Here is a 21,640-nt window from a genome sequence, read left to right as displayed (position 1 = left end):
AATCAAAATATCTATGTAAGTAAATGATTTTCTTTGTTAAAGAGTTACAGGTAAATTCATGCAATGACAAAAACATATTCTTAGTAAATACTTAGGTATTTTATTTTTTTACAAATAAAAGTACATAAAATTCTAATTAAATTAAAGCTAGAAAAAGCTACCATATATCGATACAGAATTGGTTAGATATATCTGATATAAGTGATGATCTATTAATATCAATTTATAACCCTGTTTCTTAAAATATCTGTAGATCTGAGTTCGGCTGCAAATACATTATTAAAGTAATTTCATATATCTTTATGGATAAGCCCATCCCACTTTATTTATATCCCTTCTACAAGTACAACTAAATTCGTGAAAAATACTAGTTTGCTGTTTGATACGAGTAAATAAATAAAAACTAGTCTCAAGGTCGTAACAAGTTTATCTTTGTACCGTTTGACGCTAATAGAATGGCTAATAGACCATTTTTTGTTATTGTTATTTTGGTGTGATTAGTGATAAAGTAAAATGAAGATGAACTTTTGAGTTTAATCTAGAGCTTAATATATTGTAGTCTTTCCTAGATTTAACCTTTTGTTTTATTTGTAATGTAGGTATTATGGATTAACTCAAAAGTGACTGAACTAAATTGAAATTCAGATGAAGTAGTTCAATTGCCACCTCCATATTGCATAGTACCTTCTTAAAATTTTATATGAATTATCTATGTGACATTTTTTTGTTGAAATGTCGACTTCGTATGTAACAAGCCTTAATATTAGGTATGCGAAAAACAAATTGATGAGAATGTAACCTAGGTATATTCTGTTTATATCATGAAAAACAAGAATTATCATCTACTATACTTAGTCATTATTATTTTCTTATTATCTATCCAATATATTACTATTTACATATACTATTTCACAAATTTTAACTACCAGAAAGGAATCGCTCTTTGCTAATAGTTCTGTTTTTTTTTAAACAATATTAATTTCATATCTATCATTACTCTCTCATTAATTTTATTTCTAATCTCAAGAAAGTTGCCACATTTTACTATGAATGTAGAGATAAGTTTGTATGTCATGTCGCGGTCGTGACAAACAAGATAATATTTTATATCAAGTGATAAGCTACCCTTATCAAATTACTTAATAATTTATATTCATCGTTGTGAATGATGATGATGTAATTTTTACTTTTTAAAGTGAAACTTTTATTACATCGTCTCAAACTTTTTGGTCTGTGTAGCGCATGTCGCGTGTATCGCGGCTGCCGAGTAGGTATCTACTCGGCAGCCGACCGTCACGCGACATGCGCTACACAAAGCAGTGTTCGGAACCGTTCGAACAGTTTCACTTTTACCGTGGTTTCATAAAACCACACATTTTTTTTTTTTAATGTAACAATAAATTTTTTACATATTTACTTCAGAGAATATAATATTCTGATCAAAACCTATTTTTATAGGATAACATATTAGATCTAGGAACCAGGGAAGAAAAGGTTTTTTATATCACATTGTCAAATAAAAGCTCTGTTCTATGTAATAATAAAATGTATTTCAAAAATACATAAATGCTGTTTTACAAAATACAAATTCACTGGAATAAATAAACATGTCAAGTTCAAAATGAGGTAGGTATTTAGAATTCAACGACTGCACGGATGGACTTTCCAACATGCATCAGGTGGAAGGCCTCGTTGATCTCATTGAGTGTGACTTTGTGGGTCACAAACTCATCCAAGGGCAGCTTATTTGTTAAGTAATCTTCCACTAGCTTGGGTACACTGTCGCGACTCTTGTAGCCACCGAAAGCTGTTCCTTTCCATACACGGCCTGTAACAAGCTGGAATGGGCGAGTTTTGATCTCCTCTCCCGCTGCAGCAACACCAATAATAACAGATTCACCCCAGCCCTTATGGCAAGCTTCAAGAGCTGCTCTCATGGTGTTAACATTACCAATGCATTCAAAAGTGTAGTCCAATCCTCCATCAGTTAAGTCGACGAGCACTTGCTGGATGGGTTTGTCGTAATCTTTCGGATTAACGAACTCGTTGACGCCGAACTTCTTAGCCGTTTCAAATTTATCAGGGTTAATGTCCACTCCGATAATACGTTTAGCGCCAGCGACTTTGCAACCGAGAGCGGCGGCCAGACCGACAGCGCCTAAGCCGAAGATCGCGCAGTTTGATCCGGGTTCAACCTTGGCAGTGTTGAGGGCTGCGCCGTATCCAGTGGTCACACCACAACCGAGTAGGCATACCTTATCTAATGGAGCGTTATCCGCAATTTTGCAAAGCGAAATTTCTAGAACAACTGTATATTCACTGAACGTCGAACAGCCCATGAAGTGAAACAACTCCTTTCCTTTGCAACGGAACCTTCTTGTTCCGTCGGGCATCACACCTTGACCTTGTGTGATACGAACTTTTTGGCAGAGGTTAGTTTTAGGGTTAAGACAGAATTTGCATGTTTTGCACTGAGGCACGTAAAGAGGCAACACATGGTCTCCAGGCTTCACTGTGGTCACGCCTTCACCGACACTTTCAACGATTCCACCACCTTCGTGTCCCAAAATAACAGGGAACACGCCTTCGGGGTCCTTTCCTGACAGGGTGTAGGCATCAGTATGGCAAACGCCCGTTGCGAGGATCTTGACACGAACTTCACCAGCCTTGGGCGGGTCCACTTCGATTTCTTCAATGGATAAAGGTTTACCGGCCTCCCATGCTACGGCCGCTTTGCACTTAATAACTTTTCCGGCAGTCGACATTTTTACGCTTACTGCTACCTCTTACGACTAATAACTGTCACGAAATGAATTCAATTTTATAAGGCACGCAAATAACACTATGAATTAGCGACCTTTTGACACTGATAAATTCAATAGATTTCGAATTACCAAGTTCAATTTTGGTTATACAATAGTAACCTACCTACTACAAATACATACGCACTATTAAAACACATGGATAACACCATAGTGTTGTGCTTTTCACACTCCTATATTGAAAAGAGAACACATTATTCAGTTTGTAAAACACATTCATGCTAAACAGCCAACGAAAATCGTATTCGTAGTGAATCGCGGCCGGCGGCATTGACGGTTGACCTTGATCGTGACAAAACATATATTTTTAACTGGTATCACTAGGCTTATTATTTAATCATGCAACGTGCAACAATAAAATATATTATTTTTACAGGTATTATTTTTGTCAATATTAAAATGGAAGACACACGTATTTTTAATTCTTCAAAACAAGTATTTTATTAGTTCTAAGTTCTAAAAATAATTTTTAAAATATGTTTTTTTTTTTACGTTTTATGAATTTCCGGTATCAACTGTCAAACAAGTGTCAACACTCAACTGATTTCATAATTCATTGACATTTATAAATTATATGTCAAAACAATACCACATGTTTGGTTTTCAGGCTATGCTATATAATTTGTAAAAACATAAAATTAAACAGAAAATGGCAAAATTTCAAAGTTACTACATCCTGTGTCCATTGATTGATCAAAATAGTTTTCTTGGTGTTACCGAAGACAAAGAAAGTGAAAATGTTGTGGTTACTCTAAGCCGAAATGTTGTCAACAAATACAGGGTACGTTGATTGCATGCTTAATTCCTCATATTTATTACATTTTAGTAACATTAAATATGTTAATAATACATTTTTATTTATAAGTTTTTGTTTTCAATCATATTAATGCATAAAATAATTGTTATATTGTTGTCTTTAGCTCTCTGACCAGAAGCAAATTGGTGGATGGACATCAAAGGACCATATAACAGCTCCAGTGATTTACGATAAAGAACAAGAATCCTATATTGGTGTATTCAACAAAAATACAATAAAGTCTTGGAAGAATGATGATGACAATTTGGATAAATTAAAAAAATACAAGGTAACCAATTTAGCAACAGCAATGTTTTCAATAATTTTAATTGTTTTACGTAACTTTATTTTGATTGTTGATAAATTCAACAATCAAACAAATTGTTGATAAATTCAAATATTTTGATACACATAAACTTCACACTAATAACCATTTTCACCATTTTCATTACAGTTTTCTATCAACATTCTTAAACTAGTAGCAAGAACAAATGACACAGCTCTCATAATATTTGAAAATGGCAACTGTGCGTCACTTCCATACGGTGTGGATAACAGGAAATCCTATGAAAACAAACTACTTATAAAAGAATCTGAAACAATAATTGATGTAGCTTGCTGCACAATAGATAAAATGGAATATGTTTGTTATGTTTTGAAAAATAAGAAAGACAGCTATGAAATAATTACTTGTCCCATAAGAGATGAATTGGGTGATTTGGAAAAAGCAAAGCTTAATCGTTTAAAAGTCACAAGATCAGATGATGTGTATGTAGTTGGACATCTGATATGTACACAGAGTAAAAATATATATGTTTTGTGTAAGTATTGTAAAGTTATTTCTTGAGTAAATAGATAATATAAAATATAAAATATAATAAATAAAAAAAATCATCAACTTGATCTGTAAAAACATCATTACATTCATTTAGAACATAGATTAATTCAGCCTCTGAAAATCTAGACATTTTATTAAGTCTACAATTTACTCTAATATACTCACTAATACATTGAATGTAATTTGTTTTCAGGGAGTGACTCCAAAATGGGTGTATATGACATAAAAGAAAAGACCTGGAAAGTTACATTTTCAATACCCTGGATTTCTACAGTATCTGAGGTGTCCCTTGCATGGATGGGAGAGAATAATTTAATATTCTTTGGCAGCAATATTGAACAAGATGGAGCTATCCTTGTTGCTTATAATGTAGCGTTGGGAGTTGGATCATGCAAATATCCAATGAAAATGTACACGCAAAATGCTAAACTCTATTGCTTCAACAGTAGAATACTCCTACAAGCGTCAAATCACATTGGAATGTTGCCATACATTTTGGAAACAGATAGAAACCTCTCAAGTCTACTTGGCTCCCACGATGTACAAGAAAATCAAACTGTCATAGCTGATTGGGGTACTTCAGACCAACCCCTATACAGAATTAGTGATGAAATGAAGGAATTATTACCTAAAGGGTTGTCAGAACGCAGTATTTTCGCTCAGATCATTCCCTCTGTAGTGAAAACTCATGATTTTAATCACATCTTGAAGGCATTACTCGAGTTCCAAGATATACCTGAATCAAACCTAGTTATGTTATTAAATTTTACTCTGAAGGAAATGAATGTAGATTCTATTGATGTGACAAATGAAGATGAATTTTTGAAGTTTTGTTCGTCTCAGCTAGATTATTCAGAGGAAAATTATGAATTACCGTCAAAATTTGTGCTGTTGAATCACCTCCTTAAAACATCATTTAGTGATGCTCTGATGTTACCACATTTACGAAATGGCATGTCTTTAGACAACGGACTGTTTTTATTGAACTATGTAGCATATTTAATTACAGAAACCGACTTGAATATTGCACATGAAAGTATGATGTATGACTGGTGTACTTTGCTTCTAGACGCATTCTACCAGCACTATCTAATGATTAAAGATGAAAAAGTCAGTTATGTACTGGAAAAAGTTCAAAAAGTTGTTGTGGGACTTATTGATAATTTAAATAACATCAGCAGTGTTATGCCTCACTTAGATAAAATAATTAACAAAAGTCAGGTGCCTGAAGAGAAGGTGTTATCTACATATACTATTGAATTATTGAATATATAAGTTACTAAATAATTGGATTTTTATTTATTGTATTAGTCTAATTGAACATAGAGCTGAATATATTTTAGTACAAAATAACATTCAAAGCTACATATAATAGATTATAACATTTAAATTTCATTTTTAAATTAGTACATTAATAAGGTAGAAAATAAGTTATTCTTTACTACAGCTCAGCAATATGCAATGTCTCAACTTGCTCTATCTACTATTAAGTCTACAAAAATAAAAAACAACATCTAATCAATACTCTTTTTATTAGCAGCTCTAGCAAATTGCACAACCATTGGTTTATCATTCAAAAGATACCCGTTTGTTTCATTTAAAGCAGTTTCTGCTATTTTTATAGATGGAAATGTAACAAATGCTTGGCCTTTCATCCTGCCTTCCTGCATCACTCTAACATCAAAACCATTTTGTTCTTCGTCTGATAAATTTTCTATATAACCTTTGTAAACCCTTTTAACATCCTGTTCAGTTGTAGATTTTGCCAAATTCTTAATATATAATCGCATAGATGGTTCCCCAGGATTGTAATTCTTGAAAACTGGAAGAAGTTTCATATCACTATAGCTTAATCTGTTTTTAAGTAGTTCTTTCCTAGTGATTGTAGGTGGCTCTTCTATTTTATCCTCGGGGATGTTCTCTGGAGGTTTGTCCACCTTTTCAAATTTCCCAAGTTCACCAACAACTATTGGTTCTTTGACTTGTTTTTGTAAAGCATCCTGATGAACAACTAGCGATATTTTCTTTGTGTCAGCAGCAGGTGTGACAACTTCAAATACTTCTTCCTGACTGATGGGAACTTTTTTAGGCTGAGACATACTAGCTGATGCCAGAACAGGTGCAGGTCTTTTTCTTGTGATTGGTAGTATATTTTGCCTTTTTATTAGAGGTTTTTGTATTGGCACAGTCAGTTTAGGATAATCATTTTCTTCATCGGTTTCAATTTCAGATTCTGGCTCACTTTGCAAGTGTGGAGGAGGCACAAATATTTCATCTAGAAAGAAAGGTCTGAAGGTGCTCTTAAAGAAATCAACAGCTTCTGGTTTATCGGAAAAAGGGACACGCAGAGACATTTTGTTCATCAAGTGTAGTAATTGATTGTAAAGTGGCGCATGGTTGAATAATTCAAATATAATATTCACAGCTATATTTGCATCTATGGCAGGGTATTTGTATTTGAGATGCAGAGGTGGTGGTTGATAGAAATTGACAGATGGATTCCAGGCATTTAATACGCGTAAGAATTCTTTTATTTTTATTGTAGCCTGAGATGAATCTTCGTTGCTTTTTTGTTTATCTAAAGATGGTTCTTTCTCAAACGAATATTCAACAACTAAACGTCTCTGTGCTACTTCGAGCTGATGTAATCTGAGCAATATAGATTCTGCCTTTGCAACACTAGAAAAAGACGCAAATATATAGTTTCGTTTTTTAGCAGTTTCCCATACCTTTTCAGCGCCAAAGTGTTTTAAAAGTTGTTCTTTATCTTGAAATGATAAGTTGATAGGAAGATGTCGAATAAGTAATACTTTCGACATGATCAGTTTCAATCACATTTCAACTTCCTTCAATAATTTAATAAAAATCACCTTTTATCTAAGTTCAATATTTACAATTAAATACAATCATGAATCAAATAATTACCAAATTACCATCAGCCATGAGCCATCACAGCAGAATCAAAACAATAAACAAATCAACTTCAAAATTTTTTTTTTTTTTTTTTATATTTTATAATGGCAAGAAGATATGACTATTTGCCAGTGTCAAGTAAAAGGTAGGGAATCCATACACGGGAAAATAGGATAGGACCACGATAGGAAAGGCAAGGTGATCAGAAGAGTTAGGAAAAATCAATACAAATTACATTATAATAATACATATTTTTTACATAAACTAAATAGATTAAATGGAAAATAATAAACCTTACAATTTGACGTTATTCTTAAATATAAAAATAGATATATTAATAAAATATTTTTTAGGATACATTAAAAGATATGACATACGAGTAGGAAGAGGAACATTTGAGGAAATTAATGAATTATAAAAGGAAGAATGATCGTATAAAGAGCAAGAGAAAAATATATGGTCTATATTTCCCTCACTCTCTCCACACTCGCAAACTTCAGTATTTAATACGCCAATTCTGGCTAGATGGCTAGGAATACACATATGTCCAATTCTCATGCGACTTATTGTAGATACAACTAATTTATTTGCTTCAACACCAACAAACCAAGGCTTTATTGGTATTATCGGTTGAATTTTATAATAATTCCTTCCCTTACACTGCCCAGTATCTGCCCAGACCGTATTCCACGCTTCAAAGAGATATCGCTTCGGTAATGTCATAAGATCATGAGGGTAATTAATGTATGGATACATATCTCCACATTGCACCGCATCCTTTGCCAAACTGTCAGCCCTATCGTTTCCTTGGATTCCACAATGACTTGGGATCCAGGCAAAAGTCACCGAGTATCCCAGGTTAATGCATTCAGCTAACTTATTTCTGATTTCAAAAATAACAGGGTAAAATGGTTTATTATAGAAAGGATATTTATCTAAGCATTGCAGAGAACTCATTGAATCAGTAAAAATTACAGATTTATGTAGCTTCATTAATATTATATATTCTATTGCTTTTAGTAGGCCAAAGCATTCCCCAGTGAAGACTGAAGACTCCGGCGGTAACTTGATCTTTTGTGTAATCTTAAATTGAACGTGTAATATACCAACTCCAACACAACTATCAGTCGAGGTTTTAGATGCATCCGTAAAAATATGATGCCAATTGCGCCACTCCCTATCGACATTAAACCTAAAGTTTGCATTTGAATTCATATCATTCTTATTGATTCCTATATTGTACCGTATAATTGGTTTGATCAAAAGGCACTTGAAATTATATGCATACAGAGGTAAAACTGGGGACTGAAAAATACTAGATGGCATTGAAATGAGTTTTCGGTAACTTATAATTAAACAAGGTAATGATTTATTATTCCAGAAAGAAGATGTACGTATCCGATCGTTTAAAATTTTCAACTTGTTTATTAATGGATGGTTGGTGAATTGTATTATACGAAATAAAAATCTATCAGATAAATATTGCCTTCTGATCTTCAGTGGGGGATCTCCACATTCAACCTGAAGAGCATTAATAGGGCTCGATTTCATTGCACCTAACACAATGCGCAGCGCTTTAGCTTGGATTTGATCTAATTTCTTAAGTGCCGTTACGTTACCGCTTTCTAACAAAAACGTTCCATAATCTAGAATACTGCGAATCAAAGCATTATACACCAATTTCATGCAAAAAGGGTGGGCACCCCACCAAACTCCGGAAAGACACCTCAACAAATTAAGTATACTTTCACATTTTGAGCATATGTACTCAACGTGAAAGGTACCAGACATTTTGCTATCTAAGACCACGCCTAAAAATTTTGTATGATTTTGGAGTGGGATCCGTTTCCCATCAAAACTAATATCAACCCTAGGAACTATTCGCGATCTCGTAAAAATCAGAGCGACGCTTTTGTCAACAGAAACATCCAATCCATTTTTATCTAGCCAGCCCTTAAGCTCGATGAGACCTTTATTTAAAAAATTACAAGCTGAATCTAAACTAGAATCTATAGTGTATAATACAAGATCATCAGCATACTGAAGGGTGTTAATTCTATTATTAAACGAATCAGCTAAATCATGTGTATAAATATTATATAATAGAGGACTTAAGACCGACCCTTGAGGAAGACCCTTACTCATGGTACGCTGAAAATGGACTGATTCATCAATATTCAAAACAATATATCTCTCTTCTAATAAACATATGATTAAATTAATCAAAACGTCAGGAATTCCAAGTCTGAAAAGTTTCTGCTGTAGGATTGTGATAACCACATTGTCATATGCTGAGCGAATATCAACAAACGCAGCAACAACATGTTGATTATCCGAAAAAGCAATATTAATATCAGAAGTCAGTATGGAGATGTTATCAATGGCGCTTTTCGCCTTACGAAATCCGTATTGGCTATTTGATAAAAAATTATAGTGTTCTAAATACCACTCCAGTCGATTTTTGATTAAATGCTCTGAAATTTTGCAAAGGACAGATGATAAAGCCACTGGTCTATATGATGATACGTCACTTGAAGATTTATTGGGCTTTAAAATAGGAATAATTTCTTGTAATTTCCAGGATCGCGGAATGTTCCCAGAACTCATAATTAAATTTATGAGGTCCAGATAATATTTTAGACCAATTTCTGACAGGTGAGATAAAAAGGAATATGGAATCCCGTCCATACCCGGCGCGGAATCTTTAACACATGAAAGAACTCCTTTAAGTTCCTCTAAAACAAACGGAGATACTATTAAAGAGCTATAATCGTGGTCTGTAGGGGAGATAATAGGTAATGTTTTCCCAATGTACTCTGGCGCTGTAGATGGAGCTAAATTATCCATAAATTTGTGAGCTAATTCCTCAGAAATGACGGATGTTTGTTCCCTGAAAGCAGATCGGAAACGCCTGATGTTTTTCCACACTTCACTTGAACAAGTATCTGGTGATAATGACGAACAAAAAGATTTCCAACCTTCTTGTTTTTTCTTTTTGAGAAGTGATCGGGTAAAGTTAATATTTTGAGAGAGGTTTTCAAAATTAACATCAGACATGTCATTTTCATATATTCTTTCCATACGCTTCCTTTCTTTAACTGCATCACTACATTCTTTATCCCACCACGGTGGGGTAGGAACTTTAAAACTTTTAGCAGATTTATGCCGGAAAGTTTCATCAGCAGCTTCAATCAATATTTTCGCTAAATATTCAGAACAAATCTCTTCATTACCTGCCTGACTTTCAGGTAGATCTTTAATACGTAGATCAACCTTTTCTTTAAATTTATCCCAATTAGCATTGTTCAATATGTACTTCAACCGTGGCTTTCTTGTTGTGTTATTAGTATTTCCTATGGGAACTGACATTAATAGCGGGAAGTGATCACTGCCGAATGAAGATGACAAGGGACGCCATGATATGGATGATGCTAAACCTGGCGAACAAAGAGAAAGATCTACCGCACTCAGATTTTCATTCGCTCGCGTACGTCGCGTTGGTTCACCTGTGTTAAGTATACATAAATTATGCATGTCCATAATATCTAAAAGTTGCTCACCACTACTAGTAGTAATACTACTTCCCCAATATTGGTGATGGGAATTGAAATCACCAAGCAACAATAAAGGTGTAGAAATTGATCTCATTAAATTTTGTAAATAATTAAACGTTGATGCTGAATTATACGATATATATATTGAAATGATTGAAATATTATTTTTTAAGCTAATGCCAACACTATTTACATATTTATTATTGTGCGCTGGTAATATTAGACGTTTAAATTGAATTGACTTTTTAATAAGTATGGCAGCACCACCATACCCATCAACTCTGTCATCTCGAATACAAACATAGCCTGGAATGCGAAAAAAGAGATTTGGTTTTAGCCAAGTCTCATTTAGAGCGATTAAAAAAGGATTATGCTTATTTATTATGTGAATTAGGTCTGACTTTTTAGGTATTACGCTTCTGCAGTTCCACTGTATTATTTTGGAATCCATGATTACTATTTATACTATCAATTAATTTATATAAAGTGGCAACGTTGGACGGTTTTAAGGTGTTATTCTTTAATAATGTGTTGATAAGGGAAGTAATTATGTCCATTATCTGGGAAGTTTCAGTATCATTAGGGGCAACTTGATAACCACATCCATTTTCAGGCGTAGGTATCTGAGCTTCCCTGATAATTGTATTGTGAGCTATTTTGTCAAAACCTTTGTTCATCTTCGGAGGCGATTTTGGTTTCAAAAAATAAGTTTTTTTGTAAGAAGAATTTGTAGTGTTTACATTTAATCTGTTTGGGGATGAATAAGCCGGTGAAGATATTAATACATCCCCATACGACTTTGATATTTGTGGGTAAAGTTTACTTGCCTCACCATATGAAATGTTTTTTTGAGCCATGCTAATTTTAATGTCTTTTTGGCGTTTAAACTCTGGACAGATTTTGTTGATTGCATAATGAAACCCTGAACACAATAAACATGATGCACAATCTTCTTCTACTGTACAAGTGTCACCGGAATGGTCTTGGCCACACTTGTAACACCTGGGTTTAGATCGGCATATATTTTTAGTATGACCATACCGACAGCATTGATAGCATTGGATGGTAGGGAAAATATATAGGTTAACTGGTAGGGAGTTATAACACACATACACACGTTCGGGTAAAACTTGGCCATCAAATGTTAAAACAACTGATTGTGTTGGCTTCCAAGATACAGTACTGTTAACATTTACTTTGTAATTTATTCTCCTGACTTTAATAATTTTACCGCAGCCTACTGGGGTGGACACATTTTCTTTTATTTCTTCAGGTGACCATTCAGTTGGTATACCCTTAACAATACCAATTCTAGTGATATTAAACAATGGAATTTTTGCATTAAGGTTGTATGAGCTTAAATTTTTATTTTTGATAAAATCATTTGCATCCTGTGCTGTAGTAAATGCAACTATGCAACGGTTTCTGCCTATTTTTTTTATACTTCCAGACACAATATTCTTAATATTATTGTTTTTTAAAAACCTTCCGAAAGTTATGGGGTGCAATGTGGAGCCATCCCCGGGTGATGATTCAGTTCGCTGAACATGAACAATGTAAGGATAAGAATCTGTACCTACATATTCACATCGACTATCTTGCATGGAACTAGTATCAAGTATTTTAGGTTGAATATTAGATTCATTTTGCCTATTATCAACATAAGTATTATCTGTTAACATTAGCTCATTTAATTCATTATTTTCTTTCCTTCTAAGACGCCTTTTTTTTGGAGTACTCTCCAGAACTAAATTTTTATCTAGACATGTATTTGAAATTGTAACATAACTGGCTACCTCAGGACCGGGGGTACCCAGCCCTGGGGGATTAGGATCCGGCGGATCGTTCATCTACCGAATCTTACCCTATGAATTTTTGGTTTTTACATACTATACATAAAATATAAAAAAAAACTTACCTATACGAACACTACTATACAAAATTTATTAAATATATACAATTCTACAATTATAAACTATATATACAAAACCAAACTCCACTGATCATATATTAAATTAATAATTTTAAGCTCAATAATTAAAATTACACCCGCTTCGTTCGAAGGTTCCCGCGCTTTTTTTCAACTTCAAAATTCAAATCTCAATTATTATTTTTTTTTTTTTTTTTTTTTTTTTTTTTTTTTTTTCTGTTATGGCAAGAAGCTAAAACTATTTGCCAGTGTCAAGTAAAAGGTAGGGAATCCATACACTGGAAAATAGGATAGTACGATATTTTTCAAGGTGATCAGAAGAGTTAGGCCAAAATTAATACAAGGTACATTATAAAATTACATATTATTTACATAAACTAAATAGATTAAATAGAAACTAAAAAACTGTATTACAATTTGACGTTATTCTTAAATATAAAAGTAGATATATTATTATAATATTTTTACATAAATAGATATGACATACGAGTAGGAAGAGGAACATTTGAAGAAATTAATGAATTATAAAAGGAAGAATGATCGTATAAAGAGCAAGAGAAAAATATGTGGTCTATATTTCCCTCATCCTCTCAAACTTCACTATTTAATACGCCTATTCTGGCTAAATGACTAGGAATACACATATGTCCTATTCTCATGCGACTTATTGTAGATATAACTAATTTATTTGCTTCAACACCAACAAACCAAGGTTTTATGGGGATTACCGGTTGAATTCTATAGTAATTCCTTCCCTTATGCTGTATCTGTCCACCGTAGACCGTATTCCACGCTTCAAAGAGAAATCGTTTCGGTAATGTTAAGAGATCATGAGAGTAGTTAATGTATGGATACATATTACATATCTCTACACTGCACTGCATCCTTGGCCAAGCTATCAGCCCTATCATTTCCGTGGATATATAAATTGAAATGATTGAAATATTTTTAAAAATAATGCCAACACTATTTACATATTTATTATTGTGCGCTGGTAATATTAGACGTTTAAATTGTAATAAGTATGGCAGCACCACCATACCCTTCAATTCTGTCATCACGAATACAAAATACAAATTTGAAATTACAATATTATGATTGATGATTACAATCTTATCCTGGAATTCGAAAGAAGAGATTTGGTTTTAACCAAGTCTCATTTAGAGCAATTAAAAAAGGATTGTGCTTATTTATTATGTGAATTAGATCTGACTTTTTAGGTATCACGCTTCTGCAGTTCCACTGTATTATTTTGGAATCCATGATTACTAAATAAACTATCAATTACTTTATGTAAAGTGGCAACGTTGGACGGTTTCAGGGTGTTATTTTTCAATAGAGTGTTGATAAGTAAAGTAATTATATCCATTATCTGGGAAGTTTCAGATTCATTAGGGGCTACTTGATAACCGCAGCCCTTTTCAGGCGTAGGAATCTGAGCTTCCCTAATAATAGCATTATGAGCATTTTTATCAAAACCCTTATTAGTCTTAGGAGGCAATTTTGGTTTTAAAAAATAAGTCTTTTTGTAGGATGAATTTGAACTATTTACATTCAATCTATTTGTGGTTGAATAAGCAGATGAAGACATTAATACATCCCCATAAGACTTTGATACATTTGGGTAAAGTTTACTTGCTTCCCCGTAAGATATATTTTTTTCAGACATACTTATTTTAATATCCTTTTGGCGTTTAAATTCTGGACAGGTTTTATTAGTTGCGAAATGGAAGCCTGAACATAACAAACATGATGCACAATCTTCTTCGACTGTACAAGTGTCGCCAGAATGATCTTGACCACACTTATAACATCTGGGTTTGGAACGACATATATTTTTAGTATGACCATATCTACAGCATTGAAAACATTGGATGGTAGGGAAAATGTAAAGATTAACTGGCAGAGAGTTATAACAGGCATACACGCGTTCAGGAAGAACTTGACCGTCAAATGTAAGAACAACAGATTGTGTTGGTCTCCAAGATATGGAACCATCAATAATAACCTTATAATTGATCCTTCTAACTTTTATAATTTTTCCACAACCAGCTGGAGTTGAAATATTTTCTATTATTTCCTCTTGGGACCATTCAGAAGGTATTCCTTTAACAATACCAATGTGACTTATGTTAAATGTTGGTATTTTTGCACTTAGCTTATTTAATTCTAAATTTTTATTTTTAATAAAATCATTAGCATCCTTTGGCGTTGAAAATGCTACAATACAACGATTTCTCCCTATTTTTTTAACACTACCAGATACTATATTTTTAACCTCGTAAGTCCTGTGTTTTTTTAAGATCAATAGTCATAGCTACCGGCTGTACTATACCAAGTACGAATCAAGAATAGTGCTTCAGACCGAGACAAAGATATGTCGGTTTTAGGTAGTTTTGGAAGTGATTTACTGTTGTCTCTATTTTTTTCGGTATGTTTGTGATGTATGGGACCTCTTTAGGAAGATAAACATTGAAAATATTTTGTACTTGTGTAAGTACATTAGGTTTTTACGCAGTATATCAAAAACAATGTGAAAAAAGTTAAAGGTTTTATTTAGTATCAAAAGTAAATCATATTTTTCTTCTAAACATCACTTAAATTAACATTTTACATTATAACACCAGAAAAAATCTTTTTCAAAGACAATTGAAGCATAATCAACGTTTATAAATCAAAGAATAACGGTATCACTGTACCTACTTATCAAAATAGAGCACATACAATAACGAATAATCTTCCTTACGTACTAGTTAATTGACACTTTAGAGTTAAATCACAGTCAAGTATAAGAGATCAAAACTTTTATCAACTAAAGACGACAAGAATTTTTTTTTATTTCATATTTTTAATTCCCTTCGAGATGAAAGGCCCTAAAACAATTCCTCGGTGGGTTTAGGCAAAGAGCTATGTTACAGTCAGAGCATTTAAATAAACTTCTTTTGTCACACCCAGAGAGACGACATCGTTGTTGTTTGTCTAGATTTTCTGGTAGGTGGATATTGATCTTCATCTTCGGATTCCGAAGATGGAGATGAGTCGCTATTTGATTCTTCGTCGGGTTCAGGAATATACACATCTTCATCATCAGCGTCCTCGAAGTCAGAGTTATTGAGAAGTTGTGATATCTGCTCGTCATCTACTGCTACAATAAAAAAAAACACGGTTGCAATAAAGTCCGAACGTACCACCACAAGTACAAATTATAAGCGGTTGTTTATGTAACAAACGCCTAATGTACCACGTCAAGTACAAATTTCTTTGACCAGTCACGAATCACCTTAAATATATAGTTTGCTTTTAAAGATTTATAATTTTACAATATTCAATGTTTATAGGCACTACTTCAGGCATAAAACAATAGAAAAAACAAATGATTACATGGATTTAAAGAGATATTCTTACCTCGTGCTGACCGACAACCGGACCGCGTAGACATTTTGCGAAAAAGTGACACTGACACTGACAGTTGACGTAACCTGTCTAACATGGCGAAACTGACCATAGAATAAAGAATGATAAGGACCGTATTAGAGTTACCATTGCAAAAAAAAAACCCGGTAAACGGGGAATTAATATTTTGTACTTGGGTAAGTACATTAGGTTATTGCTCTATCTATGTAGTTAAAATGTCAGGTTTGAACTGCTATCATTAATTTGTACTTGTATAAGTACGCGGGGACTTACGAGGTTAATATTGTTATTTTTTAAAAATCTACCAAAAGTAATGGGATGCAATGTTGTTCCATCGCCAGGTGTTGACTCTGTACGCTGAACATGAACAATATAAGGGAAGGAGTCAGTAGATAGGTATTCTGAACGTAAATTTGGTAAAGCCGATTGTTCATTCATATTATTATTATCATTCTTAAAGGATTCATTAAAAGTAACATCAGAATTGGACTTTTTATTAGGCTCAGTGCTATCACTGTCCTGTTTCCTTAGCCTGCGTTTTTTAGGAGTGCTTTCCACCCAACTATTTTTTAATGCAAAATCGTTTTCACATTCTATACTTGGAACCGTAATATAACTAGCTACTTCAGGACCAAGTTGGAAACTTGGTCCTGAAGCTATAGGGTCGGGAGGATCGTTCATCGATCAGCCCGCCAAAATTTAAGTGCAAAAATTTTTTACATACTATAAATCAGAATAAAATAGACTTACCAAAAAAAAACTAACTACACTAATTTACAAGTTTATATATAGGAAACAAAAGATATATACAAAGCCAAACTCAATTGAACATTAATTTAAATTTTTTTTCAAATTAAATTTCAAAAATTACACCCGGCTCGTTCGAAGATTCCCGCGCTTTTCCCTCAATTATTATTGTCAACTGTCAAATATTTTATAACCATGGCAATACTGTGACCAATGACCATGGCGGCTAATATCAAGAAGCTTATAATCTTTTTTTTATAATATAAAAATGAATCCCAAAATGTGTTGGTAAGCGCATAACTTGAGAACGGCTGAACCGATTTCGTTAATTCTTTTTTTATTATATTCCTTGAAGTACGAGGATGGTTCTTACGTAGAGAAAACGTGATTCATATGTACCACGGGCGAGGCCGGGGCGGACTGCTAGTATCTAATACACTGGAGATTTCAGTATGAACATCGTAGACAGTTGGTTTCTCTGTCTACGATGAACATTAACTCGTAACAAGAAAATATGACCTTGAATGACGCCTGTATGTTTTTTATCCCTTTCACACCTAACTTGCCAAGTTGGTGTGAAAGGGATAAAAACATACAGGCGTCATTCGGCATTCCATGTCATATTTTCTTGTTACAAGTTAATGTTCATACTTAAATCTCCAGTGTATTAGATATATTAAGCTTCTTGGCCAATATGAATAAACACTGAATAAATTATTTAAAAAAAAATGACCATGGCTAATTGGCTGCGATCATAATATAAATTTTCCAATCAGTTCAATTCACGGCGTAAACTGTCTGGAACACAGCTGGGGACGTATTATATGACCTTCTTATTTCCAGCTAGCCGTGACAATCTGTGTATCACGTTAGCGGACGTAAGCCAAAAGTAATTTAGCCTTAGAGTATATTATATGCGAACAACCAAGTGGGAACAGTAGGCACAGGTGGGAACAACACAACGTTCCCGCCGCGAGCGCTCGTAGTCGTGGTTGAGTGCTGTCGAAGTGCGTTGCTCAGGAATTTTTTTCATATTTACGAATAAACATGGTGAAATGTGCAGTTCTAACTTGCTATTGCGTACCTACCGAGAATTGCCGAATAAACACGAAGATAAACGACGTAAACAAAAAGGGATGTCCACTAGATGCGTGTCTGAAGATGTTAATTAATCGATTTTTTTTTCAAATCGATTGAAATTGAATTGTGAAATATATTTATATTTAATTTTATAAGAGGTTTCAAGTATTCTCAATCAGTCGTTATTGTAGTTGTCGTTTATAAATAATTGATATTTAACTAAATCATGTCTTACATGAGTTACAACCACGAAAATAAAATGTTATTAGTTTTTTTTGCTATTAAAGTCGAAATCTCTTTTATTAACGACAAAATTCAATAAGTTTGTAAAGCTATTTCGTTCAGCATCTCATATAAACAAAAATCAATAAATTTCAAATCGATAAAAATCGATTGCGATATTCGATTGAATACAGGGATGAATGTGTTTACATAGAGTCAATCCCTAGCCTAGATCTCCGCCCCGCGCACGCCGCCTCATGCCACCATTTCGTTCCTAAAAAACATTCGTGGCTCGTGCGCAACCTTCTGCGCTGTGCTTCTGCGCGAACTTTACGCCCGCCAAGTTAGACGCTTTATTCACGGTCCATCTTGACGTACGTCCCGCCAAGGTCATACACGATGCACGACGCAAAACGCCCGTCCGATTAGGGCCCTTCTGGCCTCCTCCACTCAAGCGACAGCTCAAGCCGAGGTTCGTGGTCCCCGTCAAGGGGGGACGCCCTTGTGCATGTCGCTACCAGGGTGAACCTTCAGTTCACCCCCGCGTCCGCGTTAAAATGTAGAAGCCCTTCTGGCTAACATTGAGAGACACCACAAAAAAAAAAAAAAAAAAAAAAGACGCAAAACGACAGTGAATAGCGTTGACGTACAGTGCGACACAAAAGAGATGAAAATAAATGAGGGCGCCACCGTCGCTCATATAGCAACACTGATACTGCGACGCAAGCGATCTTGATACTATAGAATAAAAATCTAAAAATCTATATAATATAATCTAAAATAAATACCGCGATTTAAACCGTTATAATTGTTTCATTGTAGCAATAATGTAAATTTAAGACAAAAATACATTAGTATTTTAATTGACCTACCTAGGTCAAATTTTACTAAATGTATTTGGAATTAGTTATTTTATAAAAATCGGTCAAGTGTTTAGACTGCAGAGGCGCACATAGAATCAAACATACAAACAAACAAGCATACATGCAGCTCAAACACATTACCCTCTTTCTGGGTCCGTCGGGTAGAAAAAAAACAAGGCGATTTGAAAACTACATATTTTTATTTTTTTTTGTAGATAAATTTTGTACATTAATATAAATCATCAAAATCTAAATATTCTACTCCTTCAAAGGACTGATCATCACTCTGTTTCGAAGTACCTCTCCTATGTTTGGCTGGCGTTGAAAATTTGCCTTCATTTCTACTCCCTTCCTCTACTATCCTGCGTACTGTGCTTTCAGAAACCCCTATAACAAACGAATTAAGATGAATAAAATCAAATAGTACATTTAATATATTTTTAGCTTAAAACTAAAACTTCCTTTATTTTATTAATTTTTTTTAATGTAGGAGGCCAGCGTCCCTGCGCTACACTAGTAAGTAGTTAGTAAGCTAAATCTAAAATATGATTTTTTTTCTTATGGTTTGATTGATTAATAGATAGCTGTATGAAAACAATTATCACTATACTATGTAGTAAAATCTAAACTAGGTACTTTATTTGAGGCTGGTTGGATTGGATATAACTTCTTGACTCAAATTGTGCTGGTCGCACTATAAAAACAAGTTTTTGTTTACATACAAATAACCTCAAATTAAATTGCGAAAACGTAATAATCGCCATACATACATACATTAAACACTCGTCACTAATGGAATATTCTATTTTACGTAGTACTGAACAAAAATAAATGGAATCTCACCGGTATATTCTGCTGTACGTTTGTAAACGTTTTCCAAATCAGTCAATAACTTTCCAGCTTGAAATTCGGACAAACACCGAATAAAAACTTTATACACGACATCACGGACACCGCTACGTTTAACCTTTTTCATGATGTCTCCTTTTTTATTTAAATTTCTTGTTCTAAATAACAATTTTATCTCAATAATTCTCCACTTCACGAAAAAAACAACAAATTTTTATTCAACTTGACAGCTACATTGGCAATTCAGGGTTGCCAGGTAATGAAAAACGAATTAGTTCCAAAATAATTAATTTCATCTCTTTTATGTCGTACTATACGTCAATAATTATTATTATTATCTTGCTGGATGTGCACGACCAACTTTTCATCCAGCGAGCACCCCCACCACCGCGAACGTCGTGCAGATGGACAGTGAATAGCGCGGACGTACAGCAGATTAGTGTTGCCAACAGAAATTAATGTAAATACTTGGAAACGTGGCCTATTGATATGATTTTTTTGTGATAACTTAGTGAGTACATGAGCAAGCAAGAAACGGTTATTTTATATTTTTATGAACACAGGAAATCCCAATTATCATTACTTTTGGATCAACCTTGTACACATGGACAGTTTATATTCAGAAGTTATTATTTTAAAAGAACTCCAAGGCAAATTGTTGAATAACACAGATTTTATGCAAAAGTCCACTGTAGAAAAATGGCAATTTATTTTTAAAAATGTCCTAACGAATTTGTTTGTTTAAAAAAATGATTAGCTATATACTCTCTGTTCCCGCCACTTCAGCGTTTACTGAAAGAGTCTTTTCGGTCATGAATGTGAAGTGGCGGGAAGAGAGAAACCGAGCTTCATTAAAAATTAATTAAAAATGAGCTCTAGAAATATATAAATTTAGATTTGGAATGTTTGGATTCATATAATTCATTTAAAAACAATGAAAAATTGTTAGGTACTGCAAAAAAAACAAAAAAATACATTTTGAAAAATATTTATTTACTCTTTATTTACCTTAGATCATTAAGTAATGGATGGAGCACGCTGGCAAATGTTCTAACTAAACTTTCTGCCGGTTTTGGTGCGGGGAGGGTAACTCACACTTTGAAACACAATCACACATTCACAAAAATAATTTGTGTTTTTACAAACTCAAACTATTACAAAATGGACAGACTAGCATGTTTTTGCACACATACATCGATTACACAGAAAAATCTCTATACATATACGTAATAATACAATCGCTCTAAAGGGATGTAACCATATCGATATTACAAAAATAATAATTTTGTTGAAATTAGAAATAACATTAATATTATATTCATAAAAAATACTACACAGGTCATTTGTAACGTTTTTATCATTATTATATGCATACGAAAAAACAATAAAACGCCATTTTATTTGTATTTGAATATGTATTTATTCAACACATCACATATTATATTCAATAAAATAAATATCGGTCCAGAAATTTTTATTATTTCTGTACCGAGGTGTCCATTCTGATTTTCTCCCACAGCATTCAATCCACCTTAGCCTTAAAGCAGGATTTTTTGTAAATCTGAAATATACGCAATATTCGTACATACATATAAATAAAGTAGCTGCTCCG

The 21,640-nt window shown here is 33.6% G+C and overlaps 5 protein-coding genes and 1 long non-coding RNA gene across 6 annotated transcripts in view; 2 read left to right on the top strand and 4 right to left on the bottom strand.

Annotated features, from left to right (window-relative positions):
- LOC149903740 (uncharacterized) overlaps positions 1-21,640 on the top strand; it is a 336,421-nt gene that overhangs the window by 302,961 nt on the left and 11,820 nt on the right. The gene's annotated exons all lie outside the window — the stretch shown is intronic.
- Positions 1,529-3,072, bottom strand: Fdh (alcohol dehydrogenase class-3 Fdh). Its single transcript, XM_090108057.1, has one exon. It carries the CDS (start codon positions 2,763-2,765, stop codon positions 1,635-1,637), a length of 1,131 nt encoding a protein of 376 aa, XP_089964183.1. The 5' UTR covers positions 2,766-3,072; the 3' UTR covers positions 1,529-1,634.
- On the top strand, positions 3,391-5,743 carry LOC149903747 (nucleolar protein 11). The gene is made up of 4 exons (XM_090107932.1): positions 3,391-3,603; positions 3,743-3,907; positions 4,073-4,439; positions 4,650-5,743. Exons 1-4 carry the CDS (start codon positions 3,472-3,474, stop codon positions 5,729-5,731), a joined length of 1,746 nt encoding a protein of 581 aa, XP_089964058.1. The 5' UTR covers positions 3,391-3,471; the 3' UTR covers positions 5,732-5,743.
- On the bottom strand, positions 5,971-7,417 carry LOC149903746 (RNA-binding region-containing protein 3-like). Its single transcript, XM_090107931.1, has one exon. The coding sequence runs from the start codon at positions 7,273-7,275 to the stop codon at positions 5,971-5,973; it is 1,305 nt and encodes a 434-aa protein (XP_089964057.1). The 5' UTR covers positions 7,276-7,417.
- On the bottom strand, positions 11,218-12,994 carry LOC149903745 (uncharacterized). The gene has a single exon (XM_090108244.1). The coding sequence runs from the start codon at positions 12,771-12,773 to the stop codon at positions 11,328-11,330; it is 1,446 nt and encodes a 481-aa protein (XP_089964370.1). The 5' UTR covers positions 12,774-12,994; the 3' UTR covers positions 11,218-11,327.
- Positions 14,070-15,819, bottom strand: LOC149903744 (uncharacterized). The gene is made up of 2 exons (XM_090108176.1): positions 15,803-15,819; positions 14,070-15,141 (listed from the first exon to the last, which is right to left on the bottom strand). Exons 1-2 carry the CDS (start codon positions 15,817-15,819, stop codon positions 14,070-14,072), a joined length of 1,089 nt encoding a protein of 362 aa, XP_089964302.1.

Source organism: Colias eurytheme, chromosome 12, assembly GCF_061535395.1.
Source record: "Colias eurytheme isolate Ceu_HAF_F1 chromosome 12, ilColEury1 Martin Lab GWU primary, whole genome shotgun sequence".
Classification (NCBI taxonomy): Eukaryota; Metazoa; Arthropoda; class Insecta; order Lepidoptera; family Pieridae; genus Colias; species Colias eurytheme.
Note: the sequence above shows the minus strand (reverse complement) of the source record. Positions and strands in the feature narration are given on the sequence as shown.